Raw genomic sequence first — 14538 nt, 5'->3', positions numbered from 1 at the left:
CCATGCGGGGGCGGGGTCCCCCGCCCCTCATAGAGAGGGCATAGCGGGGGCGGGGGGGGGATGACCCCAACGGGGCCCCGCCCTGCCCCCGCCCCACATTAAAAAAAAATTATTTATATATATTAAATAAATATATTGTATATAGATATACATAATTTATAAAAGACTTAAAATTATATTCAAGTCATTGGATTGCTTTGGCCTCCTAGGCCAATCTTTATATAGGAGGCCAAGGCAATACAATAGTCATCCTTAAGCAATGTGGGACTTAGTAGTAAGTCCCACATTGCTTAAGGATGACTATTGTATTGCCTTGGCCTCCTATATAAAGATTGGCCTAAGAGGCCAAATCAATCCAAAATCTAACTCTAATGAGTTTAAATTTTTTTTATATTTATAAATTTTAATTTATTATTTAAATTATATTATAATTTTGGTCTAAAAAAATATTTTTAGACCAAAAAATTTTTTTTTTAACATAATGGTGGGGGCCGGGGCGGATGGGGGTTTTTCCCCCGCCCCCCGGCACCGGGGCGGGGGACCCCCCCTCGCCTCCCGGGGGCGGGGGGCGAGGGAAAAACCCCCAACACCGCATGGTGCGGGGCGGGGGCGGGGGGCGGGGGGCGGGGAGGGGGTGCCCCCGCCCCGCACCATGCGGGTAGCACCCCTACACTGGAAATCAGGCATGCTCCCAACAAAATTGACTGTCCATGGTGGTTTACACCAACAAATTGTGTAAAGGGCATCCCATATCGATTCGTTAGGTATGTGATGTCGAATGTGACCACATCACCGAAATCTTGGTACGCTGCTCTACTATGGGGGTCTGCCCAGAAGACGTTCTTTAACCTCCCATCATCATCTATATCCATCATAAAAAAGAACCCAGGATTTTTGTATTGATTCCATAAAAAGTACTCTCGGAGCGCTCCAGGACCACCTACGCCAAGTCGTAAATGTCTTGCCTTATTAATATAATTACGAGAATCTTTTTCCACCGAGCCTTCCCACCACGAGCACAAGCAAAGGTGACATATCTAACAAACTCATCTTCTCCCCTCTCAGTTTGTTTTGTCATCACTCCAAACCCGCATTTCTTACCATATTCCTTATAATAACTTCATAAATTTTCAAAGGATTTAAACTCCATTCCCGACTTTGGCTCCCCAATTATATCATCATCATCCACTTGGACATTCTAAGATTTCTCAGCACTGCCATCATCAGGTTCCGTAGGACTTGGTCTATCCTCAGTACATTCTTCAACTCTAGGAGATCCACATGGCGCTTCAGTTTCCCCACCATCGGGTCTATTATCCTTTGAACCAACTATTCTGCTTGTGGCGGAGTTTGTATTTCTGATAGGAGTCGGAGGTTCAATGATATGTTGAAATGGGTAATCAGTATTATCCAATAAACACAAAAAGTCTGCAATTAAACTCCTACAAAGAAGCCAACTTATTATAGGTGCAAAGAAGCCAACTTATTAAGAATAAATCTTGATCAGTTATCACCACTTGTATGTTGATTGGATATTGGTTGCCAATTGGTTATGGTAGAAAAGTCGGTGACCACGTAGGTACTGGTCTAAAGTAACCAGGCATGTAATTTGGGATGTTTGGACTAGTTGATAGTATGATGTAACATGTTATTAGATAAAGTTATTGATGTATTTTATAAATAAATATCGACTCAACAATACCAATGTTATTGAACTATCATGCAAAAGCAACTAAAATGCCATTCAAGCAATTAAAATGCCAAGTGAAATGACAGTTTGTAGCATAATATATTAATTATCAAATGGTTTTGTGAGCTATTAGCAATAATATATTAATTATCAAATGAGAACTACCTCCTTTAAACAAGATGTAAGTTACATGCTGCATAATATTTCGAATCCAGTGGAAAAACTATGCATGCTCCAGCCCTCAAAATCCATATGGAAAATGAAACAAAAACTCCCTTTTTTTTTTTATTGGCTGGTGTTTTTATATTACCTTCTCATGAACATTAATATAACAAAGAGCAAAACGATATATATAGCAAGAAAACAATTAGTGCCACTTTGCAGTTAAAGTAGCTTCTGAAACTCCATCCCATTAACATAAGACACTACGTGTTACACAACTATTTGAGTTGTTAAGAGCTACTCTTAGTTCTATTTTTTCACTCAAAATCCATAGAAAATTGCGGGTTATAGGAGAGCCAAAAGGTGAAAGCAAACTGCCCCACATATATATGAAACCAAAAAAAAAACCTAGTGCTAGACAAATCTGACATATGATCTTTGCAAAATTATATCCACCTTTTTTCAATAGCTGAATGAATGAATTTCCAATACCCATTAAAATACTAAAAATGCAAAACAAAAAGAATTTAGAAGAAACACTCGAAAAAAAAGCATAAACAATATCTACAAATCTATTATTACTTGTCATAGACGACCTTTCAAAGTACACATCTATGAGAAATTGGATATTAAACTACACCTACTACATACTTGACTTCTACTGCTATCGCAATTACTACTACTATTGTTGTTGTTTGCATTACGGAACCAAAGAAGGCCCAACAACTCAATACACCATTAAGCATAGTTTCTGAAACGACATAAAGAAACTCGAACTACATAGAGACGATCATGTAATGAAAGATTAGAAATACTTATTGAAGGCTAGAGCAAAGTAAGAGCTAGCGCCTTCAATAAGCTAATATGTTTCTTTGGAGAGTTTGCAACAAAACAATTAATGCCTCCCTAACTGGCCTACAAAAGGAAATTTGTTTTCTCGTAAGTTGGTTGGTTCAATCGATCTCTGCTAGCTCTGTACAATTTACGAAAGGGAGCTAGCTAGCTAGGATGAATCTTGCTGTCACATTTCATGGACGTGCATGCCCATTGACATTCAGCAGGTGGGTTTTTATAGCTAGAAAAAAAATAAACTATCATGCAAAAGCAACTAAAATGTCATTCAAGCAATTAAAATGCCAAGTGAAAGGACAATTCGTAGCTTAATATATTAATTATCAAATAGTTTTGTGAGCTATCAACAATAATATATTAATTATCAAATGAGAACTACCTCCTTTAAACAAGATGTAAGTTACAGGTTGCATAATATTTCGAATCTAGTGGAAAAACCATGCATGCTCCAGCCTTCAAAATCCATATGGGAAATGAAGCAAAAACTCCAGTTTTCTTTTATTGGCTGGTGCTTTTATATTACCTTCCAATGGACATTAATAACAAAGAGCAAAACGATATATATAGCAAGAAAAATTAATAAAAACTTTCGACTATCCCAAAACAGGTAAATAAATTCAAAATTTTTTTTTTTGTCTGCTCTAATTTTAGTAAATTCAGGTAAACAATATAATCCTACCTAAATATGTATGGGTAAATATGTATGGCTAAAAAGCCTATGTAGGAGCTTCCGAATCCTGAACATCTCTCTATGCTACCATTTTCACACTCTATGTGACCATTTTCACACTTGATTTTGTACAATACAAACAAAGCCATTTTTCACATACAAACAAAAAGGACAATAGCAACCCAGAGAGAACGGCGGATGAAGACCTCAACCCAGAGAAAACTAAAACCCAACGATAAACAGATGAAGACTTCTTACCCAGAAATGCAGATGAAAGAATAGACTTCAAATCCAGAAGAGAAGACCGTGGGAGGGATTGAAGACCTCAGCTCTGATCTGGTTTGGGGCTCTGGTTTCTTCAAACGAAAATGAAATCAATTCCCTCCCTCCCGCGTAAGTAATGTTTCTGGGTTTTCTTTCTTTTCTTTTCTTTTCTTTTCCTTTTTTCTAATTATAACTGCCATGTCAACCGCGAGGCCACGGCGGGGTTACCTGTTAGGGATCCCGGTCTTGTCCCTAACACTAAAGTCCACGAGCTTGCCTTTGTGAAGTTGATGACCGAGTGATCTTACTATCTTGCTTGGCTTTCACCAAATGAATGGTGTTTGAGTAATGGAATAATGAAGATGATGCACTTAGGTAGGCTAAGTGTTTAGGCTAAGGCAAATCAATGTGGGTGGCTAGACTTGTCCTTGAGTGAAGTGCCAAGAAGATGGAAGCTAGGGTTGAATGGAAGAGATGAGGTTAGGATTTGTTCTTGGAGAGTGAAGCCAAGTTAATGGAGTGGGAGTGTTCTAAGAGTTGATTAGGATTGTTTGATGTAATGGGGATGGCTTAGGGGTTACCCTTGATGTTTGGGCCACTTGGATGGTGATTAGGATTGGTAAGGTGAAGTGTAGCTAAGGTTTTGTGAGGTGGCTAGGGTGGATTTCAAGATTTGGAAGAGTTGGCTTAGGGTTGGAGTTTAGGATGATGCTAGGGTTTGGGAATGAGATGGAAGAGTGAGGCTAGGGTTTGGTGGCTAAGGTGGGCGGATTGGGATTGACTTGGTCTTAGGAAGATTGGCTAGATTTGGTTGGTTTAGGAGTAGATATGGGAAGTTTGTAAGATGGAAAGGATCTTTGAGTGAAAATGGGAATTTGAATTTGAATTAAGATGACAAGTCAATAGTTGACTTAGAGATTGTAGGAAAAGTGATTTAAGGAATTGAAGAGGATTTGCAATTCCTTAAATTAAGAGATTTGGGTTGGGATTTGAATTTAAATTTGGATTTGAATTTGAATATGGTAAGAAGATGGAGAGATTTTAGGGATGTGATTGGGATGAATCAACTTTCCTAAAATTAAGGAAGTTGACTCAAGAATGACTCTTGATGGATGAATGACTTTAGGATGGCCGAATTTAGAAAGTGGATGGTAGGGCTAGGGTCTTATGATGGGCGACTTTAGTATGGTTGAATATGGTAAGTGGGCATTATGGAAATTGGTAGGAAATATGGGATTGGCTAGGTCAATGGATATGAGGGATGAAGGCCAATTATGAGAATGTGAACTATTATGGAAAGTAGGGCAACACTAGGGTTGGTCGAGTATGGTAAGTGAGGAATATGGCCAGGGTTTGATGGAAGATGGTGACTAGGTATTTTGGCTAGGGCAAGTTGGTTGGTGGAAAGGCTTTATGTAAAGTGTGTCAATTTATGGAAAGGTTGACAAACAAGATGGTGGTCGAGTATGTAGTATGGAATGGATCAAATGAGCAATGGAATAGATGAACACCAAGAACAAATGAAGAACACGATGAATAAGTGATAAATACTCAAGAAAAACTCAAGAACAATGCACATAAAGTAATATGATCAAAGGATAGAAAATGGAAGACAAGAGATGGAATGGAAAATACTCATAAGATTAATGGATCCTTAGAGATTCACGAATTGCACCCTAAAGATAAAAAGAACAAGATAAATAGATTGAACTACACATATTCACGAATTGCAATGTGTGATCCTCTCTTAGGGGATTCACGTATTGCACCCCCAAAAGTCCAAGTGCCTTAACACCGAATGGTAATCTCAAGAATAAAATAGTCTATCCACTAGGGATTTGCCAAAAGATGTAAATGCAAAGCCTAATGGTCCTATTTATAAGGATTACAACTTGGAAACCCCCAATAGGTCCTTTAGAAAATAAATAATTAAATAAAAATAAATAATAATAAAATAACATAGTTGGTATGGGCCAAGTTGACCCATGGCATGCATGAGCCCATGGGTGGGCTAGGCTGGTCCATGGCATGGGCCATGGGCCACAAAGCATGGGATCCTACCATTACCACCCGGTGGTATGTAGCAGTATTGCCCTCCAATAACATCTTCAATACCTTCATTATTCTTTGTATTTCAATCTACACATCTCATTTATTTTTGGTTAGATTCAGATTCTTACAAGGAAAATGATGAAAATTGTTTGGATACAATCATGCAATGTCTCATTTCATCTAATCATTATAACTTTCTTAAATTTCTACATGAAATATAATAAATAATTCAACATTTTCAAATCTCAAAACAAAAATAATATTATAATAATATATTATTAAACTTTAAACTTTAATCTCATATTATCTCAATTCACTATCAAAACCTCCCAGAGATATAACCGAGAAGGTTGGGTATCAATTTAAGAGCAGGAGTGATACCTCGCATGGTGCAGGGCAGGGTGGACCCTTCCCCCAACCTGCACCATGCGGGGGGAAGGGTTTGCAACCCTGCCCCTAGGAGGCATGGGCAGGACCCCCCGTCCCATTACCGGAGGTGGGGTTGAAAATCTCATCTACCCCACCCCGCTAGGGTCAGCCTGCCCCTGCCCTCACTGGGCATTCTCCCTGCAAGGCAGAGGCGGGGTGGATAGGGGTGGGGTGTGGGCCCCCGTTGCCCACTCCTATCTAAGAGTGTTTAGATTTTTTCAAAAGTGCAATTCAAGTTTGTTACCTATGCTCGAAAATAATTAAGATAATAATTAGAGGTGTATAGGAACGAGAGTTTTGTAAGTATCAAGCATTCAACTAATGAATTCATGGGCACACATTGCTTTCGCTGCCCTCCTTACTACACTTTCAATGCCTGTTTAGATAAATGATATTTGCAATCATAGAGTGCAGCATCGCGTAATCTTTTTGAAAAAAATGAATAAATACGTAACTCACATAAATATAAAAAATAAAAAAAAAATAATTTTTTAACAGTGAACTTCACTCTTTTTCAAAATAATTATGCTATATTTATACACTATACGATTATATATAACATTATTCGTATGCTTATCCCCTCTCTTGAGTCTGGATGTTCTCATAAATCATGATGTAGAGAACAAGGCTTCTGCAGCTGCTGAACCAAACCCAATTTATTCCTTGATGATATCAATCAAGTTCAACCTCTCAAGCGTTCTCATCAGTAGTGCAATCACAGTACTCTCCCCGGATCCACTTCGGCCCACTAGAGCGAGACACTTTCCTGCTGAGACTTTCATTTCAAGTTAAAAGTCGAACGCCGAGCCTAGCTCCTTGCTTTCGTGGCTGAAATAAAGTTGTTTAGGGCCTAAATTTATAGAGTCTGTGGGACTTTGGTTTTGGCCCACAAAACCGAACCAGCCCAAGCCCCAACTGATTTGCTCCTTTTTCGAGCAGCGTAAGATTTTGGCATTGCTTGGTGCTCAGGGTTTATTCTACCTTTTAAGGATTTTTCACAACTTTTCTCAATCTATTTCATTTCATTTCATCTAATTATTAAAATTTTTTTTAAACTTTTATATAAAATAAAATAAATAATTCAAATTTTTTAAACTTTAAAATAAAAATAATATTAAAAAATATATCCTAATAATATTTTATTCACCTAATAATTGAAAACAAACGAGAAAAATGGTTAATTTACCTTTAATGCAGTATATCGAAAGAACGAGAAGAGAAATTGTTACAGGTTGGCGTTCAAACTTTTTTCTTGATTTCTTATGCTCTTTTCTTGCGGTAAATATCTGGTTGATTGCGGAACTTGAACTTGTTACTCGGGTTTATGTATTGGTATTTGGTGAACTAGGTTAAGATTCAAACGTTTCATCAATATGATATTTGTTGCTTCCATATGCGTATTGTAACTTGGTTTTGTTATTAAGCTCGATTTTTAGTTTAAAAAAAAAGGTTCTTGAATTTATTGTTGATAAATGTATTCTCCTAAACAATAGGCGGAGACTATCTTATGACTCTGCCTCTTTCTGCTTGACTATGATTTGATATTTCAGTTCTCTATTCCGGTTTGGTTCTTTGACATCATATTTCTTATGTTCTCGCTTGTATGGATTTATTTGAATCTCATTGGAGTGACGTGAGTGAAGTGTCGCATGACGTATTTGATAAAACGCTTGAGTTGGGACTAGATGATCTTATCATATGGACATTTTTCAGCCTTTAAACATACAAATAATTTATCATCTATATATTATTTTTTACGAGAAAAACCCAACAACCCACTGTGGAGGGGAAAAATACCCATAACCCATAAAACTAGGGCCCAGCCCACCAAGCCTGTACTAAGGACAAAATGGAGACCATGAATAGATAAGAAGGGATATGAGTGAGACGTAAGGGCTGCACATATCAGGGAGTCAGGAAGAGATAAGAAGAGACATGAGTGAGACATGAGAGCTACAAATGTCAGAGGGAGGTAAAAGGAGACAAGAGGGATGTGAGAGGTTATAAAGTGTCCAAGGATCAGGGGGAGAAGAAAAATGGTTAACGCAATGGAGATTTGCCGACTCAAAGCAGGCTGGCATGTACAGTAAGGGATATGCAAGCCTATAAAAGGGGATGCCCATACTGCATTAAAGGGGACTTCTGAACTAATGAAAAAGAGACCATCGGGACGAATGAATCGATGGAAGTATACAGATAGAAAAAACTCCAACATTTTTCATATAGTGAGATATGAGGATCCATGAGTGATTGTAAACAGATATATATTATATTGGAGACTTCCCACTCCAAACTCCCGTGGATGTAAGCATATTGCCGAACCATATAAATCTTGTGTCATCTCTTTTTACTTTCACAGTATTTATTTTTCATTCATTGCTATCGACGTACGAAACGCCACCGTATAGCCGAATCGGAACACTGCCGGGGGCTCCAAATAATTCACATCGCGGCTCCGGGGGTGTGGATTTGTCCAGGCCCGCGAAACACAACATTAACACCCACACTCATCCCTCTTTTGGTAATGGACTACAAAGTTAATTTGTTCGTTCATATGATAGCAGTATTCTTATGATGAACTTTTCTCTTAAATTAACTGAGGTGCACTTGCGAAAAATTCCTTGCCGAGGGTATATGCACTCTTGGGATTAGTCAGGACGCTGTTCCCGGACACCTGGAGCCAATAAAAAAAAAAAAGTATTCTTACGATCCTTGAAACCAGTTTGATGTTTAGAAACATTACATAGAACTAAATGTTATGCACTTATTTTTCTCGCACTGAAACACAACAGATCCTTGTACGTAAGATGGCTAAAACAAAGAAGGGTTCTCCTTTACCTTGATAGAATTAGAAAGTTGGGCATGTTATCTTATGTTTCACAAGCCACTTGAACTTGGCTAATTGTCTTATAATTTGCGTAACTGACACTGGAAATATACATTGTCTATATGTTCCAACTTTTCTCGATGGCCACATTCCAGTTTCCACCACTAATGTTGTCGAGTAAAGGTGGGAAAATTACTCACTTGGTTTTTATTTTTTTATCTTTTTTGCCTTGTGATGGCAACTAAATTATGTTTGTTGTGCACTTTAGTTTCAGATATTACCTATAAAAAAAATCAGATACGTGGAAGAGAAAACTTGTCGTGTTTAATCATCTTTAGAGTGCAAATGCACGTACGTTTGAAATTCCCCAATTGTCTGTCGAAATCAAAACATTACAGTTTCTCTTATTTTTGTATAGAACTGCCTCACTAGACAGCTCACCAAAGAGGCATCTGATGGAGTACTCTCATGCACGTGATTTCTTGTTCTGCGACTTTTGTTGGACAGTGCTTTCTTTGAAATCAACAAAGTATGCTGAATGTCCTCTGTGCAAGTTTCAGCGCAGTGTGAAAGGTATCGCTGGGCATGGAATGGTAAGTCTATCTCCTGCTTGATTGTAGTGGTTTTACAATGATATGGGCTCATAAATTACTGCCTTATTTCAATTTGATTTGTACATTCCTGATGAACCACCTTTGTCTTCAGAGATTTCTGGAAGAGAGATAGATATCTTACGTAGTCACAGCTGAGGTCTGCCTTAAATCGGGCGTCTGTTGCATTTGTTTTGTTGACAAGTTATCATGTCTTCCTTTACGGCTCAAGCTTAATTACATGTACAAACATATATGATCTGTCTGCCTCTGTGACAGATGTGGAAGTAAAATATCTATTTGGCGTTGCATTTTTGTGTGCGTGTTTATTTAGGAGGGCAGGGAGGGAGTATATGGGGATGGAAAGAGAGATTATCAGTGTATGGTAATTGCTAGTTGTATGAAAGAAATGAAGCTCCTGTTATACTTGGAGCCTAAGACTTCTTTTTTCTTTTCTTTTTTAATTTCCTTTTACCCTGCATCTTTGAGTTGGACGGTAAAAAAAATGATAAGAGTTTGACTGCACTGGAAACTGGAAAGGGTGATCTGCGAGGTTGCCTTTTCGTTGGCTTCTTTAAGATTACCGTATACTTTATCGTCTCTTAGATTAAAACAATTAACATCAAAAACCTGTATTAGGTAGGATATCTATCATAGAGATCAAAATACGGAAATGCTAAATCCACCGAAAGTTGGGTCTCGAAAGTGTGTCCCGAAACTTCTTTTTTATTTAATGATTAAGAAAATATTTTTTAATAATATTATGAATTATTTATTTTTTTAAAAAAATGTTTATGATTATTAAAAAAATAAAGAAAATGAAAGGCACTATTGGGAACATTTTTTCAGTAGCTGTAGAAGTAATCATCAAAATATAAATTTGATTTAGAAATAAGATGAGATGAATTGAAATAAAAATTAAAAGTTAAATAAAATATATTGTTATAATATATTTTTTTAATATAAATTTCTTTTTGAGATTTAAAAAATTTAAATTATTTATTTTATTTTGTAAAATAATTTATAAAAATTATAATAATTAAATAAAATGAGATGAAATTGAATTGAGAAATTTATACAAACGAGATTTAGTGACACGGGTGGCTTATGTGCTGCGGGATATCAGGACTCAGGAGGGGGCATCTCGCCGATTAATGACTAGGAAGTGCAGTTGTCAAATGTAAAAACTTCATACGTAAAAAAGAGTGATCTGAAAAAACTCCGATTTTGTCGACAGGTAAAAAAAAAAAAATGTGAAAAAGGAGAGAGTGACGATGATGTGCCACACACCACCGAGAGGAGCCCGGGGCATTTGGCCTTTTTTACTTTTTTTTCTTTTTTTTCATTCATTTTTTAAATCCTCTTAAACATTTAAAAAAGATCACATTATTAAAAAATATTTACTTTAAAATCATTAAGTAAAAAAAAAATGTCCACAGCATTTTCCTTCAAACATAATAATAAAAGTATGTGTGTGTTTTCCTTAGAAAATGTGTTTTTTCTTCAAACATTTTTCACCCTAAAAATGTTTTTTTTTTCTGAGATTTTTTTAATTTTTTCTTAATAATTATGTTAAAAAAATACTTAAAAAGAAAATAATAAAAGTACGTCGTTGGTAGGAGGGTTAGTAGTATCCTTTCTTCAATATTCACCCTACAGATTTTCTGAGAATTAAGTTTTATGTTGCTTAAACAATTAGAACACCACTTTTAATTTTATTAAAAATCCGTTCATTTGGAAAGATCACGGTGGGTCGTCTCGTCCCTGCCAACGGCTACATGTAAAAAATAACTTGAGTAAATTTGATACTGTAGTTTGACGAATCACACAAGTCATGTCAGAAATTGATTTCCCTGGCATGTTAGAATTTTTTATAGAGGGCAGCTTGCAAAGTTTAACGGCAAATTTGTATTGAGCTTTCTGAATCCGGTACAAAATCAGAACAAACCATTGTTGAAGAGAAACTACGCAATTTATTTCAGGAAGAAGAAAAGAGTACACACAAAACATTTCAGGAAAAAAAAAAAAAAAAGAAGGAAGCCAGAAAGAAAAACACTGGAAAAGAAACAGAAAAAATACACCCAATCTTAGGCAATCTCCTAATTCCAAGCTCCCGATCCTAATATTCGTCGCATTTGTGCACCCCAAACAAAAACAAAGGTGGTGATCACAAATTTCATGAAAAAGAAAACGACAACAGAAACAGAAAAGGATTATTACAACACAATAAGCATATTAAGCAAAGCTGCACTCACTGATACTACTTTTATTTACACGAGCAAACGACAAATTAATTCATCTTCACCCGTACAGCTTCAAGGGAGGCGTAACAATCTCCGGAGATTATCCGTCGCTCCGGCATCGATCCCGGCGGCCTCAACGTTGCAACAAAGCTTCGGCCTCAAACTAAACTTGGGCAGCGGCAAGCTACTCGGAGGTGGAGCTAGACTAAACACTGTACCCGAAAACTTTTCGAGCTCTTCTATGCCAACCGCACCAAGACTCTTACCTAAAACTCGAGAAACATCCTTGGGTAGATCATTTGGTTCAGGCCCCAACCTCTTGGTGGAAGCGATGATCAAGCTCTCGGAAATAGCTTGCCTAGTTGTTGCCAAATCGTGCTTAATCGGATCTTCTCTTTTCGTGGGTTTTGGTTTCTTCGGCGTGAGGGACTGATCTCTGCGTTTGTTGGGTTTTCGGGTAGAAGGAGGAGAGGAGAAGCCTCGGGTTCGAGAAGGGAGAGAGTGGTGGGTTATGGGGACAGGTAGAGGAAGGAGAGGCGGTTGTTGCTGCTGCTGACGCTGATATGGATGGTGATTGAAGATTGAGACCGAGGCGGGAGGGTAGGAAGATGAGAGAGAAGGTTTGGGAGGAGGGTACTGGTGGTGCAGGAGGCGGCCATGGATGATGTTCGCTGGTGCAAGATTCTCTGAGGTTTTCGAAATGAAAGCGCGAGAGTTTTTCCTTGGCGTTCTGATTTGCTTAGAGCTGCAGGAAAAGATTGATTGGTCTGGTGATGAATACGGTGCCACAACTGCATCCATACTCAGATCGATATTTTAGTTTTACAGAAAATAAAGAAAGTTTCAATAATTTGAACCAGGAAAAAAGTAGAGAAAAAGTGGCGTCAATCTTATAATAACACGATCGACAGCCTTAAACTTGTTAGGAAAAATAAGCTACAAAAAATTAAAACCTGTACCAGTGGAAAACTAATCCGTTCGTCGAGATTGATTTGAGAACGTACAGACAAAGATCAAGAAGTTTCAGAAAATTTTATACATTCATAGACAAGACAAGACAAGAAGCTTAATCGATCCGAGAAAGTAGCTGGTGTTAGGAAAAGCAGATCTATGTTAAGGTGTTAGAAACAATAAGGAAAAACCAACATGAAAATAATGAAGCTACCATATAAACATGGGTATTGTATGTTAGGATTTCTAACCCAGAAATGAATACGAGAGAGAGAGAGAGAGAGAGAGAGAGGAGGTTTTGGAATTGCTTTCTATGTGGCTCAGACCTCCTTTATATAGAAGCAAAGCTCCAACGGCTACTTTATTATTATTATTATTATTATTATTACATTTCGACTGTTTATTATTTCTTATTTATTTTCAATTATAATGTCACAATTATTCCAAATTTGCTCCAGTCAGCTTTACCCCTCGAGTCCAAGACCCGGAATACTGTAGGGCGGCAACCGCCGATGCGATTTCGAGCGTTGGATTGTGTTCTGAGGAAAGATAACCGTTGGATCTCCTCCTCGGGTTCCTCTAAGGTTGGTCTGGTCAGTGGTGGAGACGGGAGGAATCCCAGCCATACACGTTTCCAGAATGATGGGCCCCACAATGCTTTGTTTTTTCGTCCTCCTGTGACCTCACGTGGAAGAAGGGAGCGCAACACAAAAATTAAAAGATCTTTTGCGGTGGACCAAATTGAATTTTTACACGTGGCGACATGTTGGCCATTTATTACGTAAATCGATTAGATTTTCTAATGATTCATTGAGGGGGCCATGTCCATGTGTGCCATGATAACAGTGGTACGTATACATTTAAGTCTTTTGCTGACGTGGCCTGGACCCTGGATCCATCTTCCATACGAACAGTTCAACTTTTTTTTTTATTTTTTTTATTTTTTCTTTCACCATTTTTTTAAAGTATTTAGATATTTTTAAAAAATTAAAAAAAAATTACATATTCATTTAAAAACATTTACTTAATCATTAAATAAAAAATAAATAAAAATTTCGGTAGAAGATTTCGGTAGAAATGTGGGCAGTGTTTTCCTTCTTGTATTGGCTTTTCCTCTTTACAAGGGGCATGGATCGTTTCAACGGAGGATACCTTAAAAAGAGGGATACGAATCTCTTGTACACTGTTGAGAGATATATTACTTGAGATTCTTTTCTTGATTATTTAAATGCAATTGCAGACAAATAAATCAATATTAAATCATTTATAGGAAATTCATAATGCTAAGAGTTTTGGATAATAATTATATAAAATTAAAAGTTTTGCTACACGGTTTGTTTGTTAATACACAATTTATAACTTTTAAAACAATTAAAACATCAATTATTTTTTAACATAGCTAATATGAAAGGCTTCTACATCAACAACATATCAGGTGAGTAAAAAAAAAGATTTGTAAATAGATTTTCTCTTAAATTAAATGTTGTTTATTTTTGTTAAATATTAAACCATCATATTAGGTCAAATTACTAGAAAGAGTATTTATTGTAAATTAGCAATATTACAAACCATATTTTTATCTCATTTTCATTTCATTATGTAAAATGTGATACATTTAGGTCTCGTTTGGATTGAGAAATTATTTCACTTCATCTTATTATTATAATTTTTTCAAATTCTCACACAAGATATAATAAATAATTTAATTTTTTTAAATTTAAAATAATAATAATATTTTAATGACATTTTATTTAACTTTTATAATGAGGTAAGAGTTGGTTGAATGTATACTTTGTACACTTTTCACT

General features: G+C 36.7%; 1 protein-coding gene across 1 annotated transcript; it reads right to left on the bottom strand.

The window, feature by feature from the left end:
* Positions 1-11489: 11489 nt before the first annotated feature.
* LOC121263103 lies at positions 11490-13048 on the bottom strand. The gene has a single exon (XM_041165896.1). It carries the CDS (start codon positions 12578-12580, stop codon positions 11852-11854), a length of 729 nt encoding a protein of 242 aa, XP_041021830.1. The 5' UTR covers positions 12581-13048; the 3' UTR covers positions 11490-11851.
* Between the last annotated feature and the right edge of the window lie 1490 nt (positions 13049-14538).

The sequence above is a fragment of the Juglans microcarpa x Juglans regia genome, chromosome 4S (assembly GCF_004785595.1).
Source record: "Juglans microcarpa x Juglans regia isolate MS1-56 chromosome 4S, Jm3101_v1.0, whole genome shotgun sequence".
Lineage (NCBI taxonomy): Eukaryota > Viridiplantae > Streptophyta > Magnoliopsida > Fagales > Juglandaceae > Juglans > Juglans microcarpa x Juglans regia.
The sequence above is the reverse complement of the archived record's forward strand: the minus strand, read 5'-3'. Positions and strand labels throughout refer to the sequence as shown.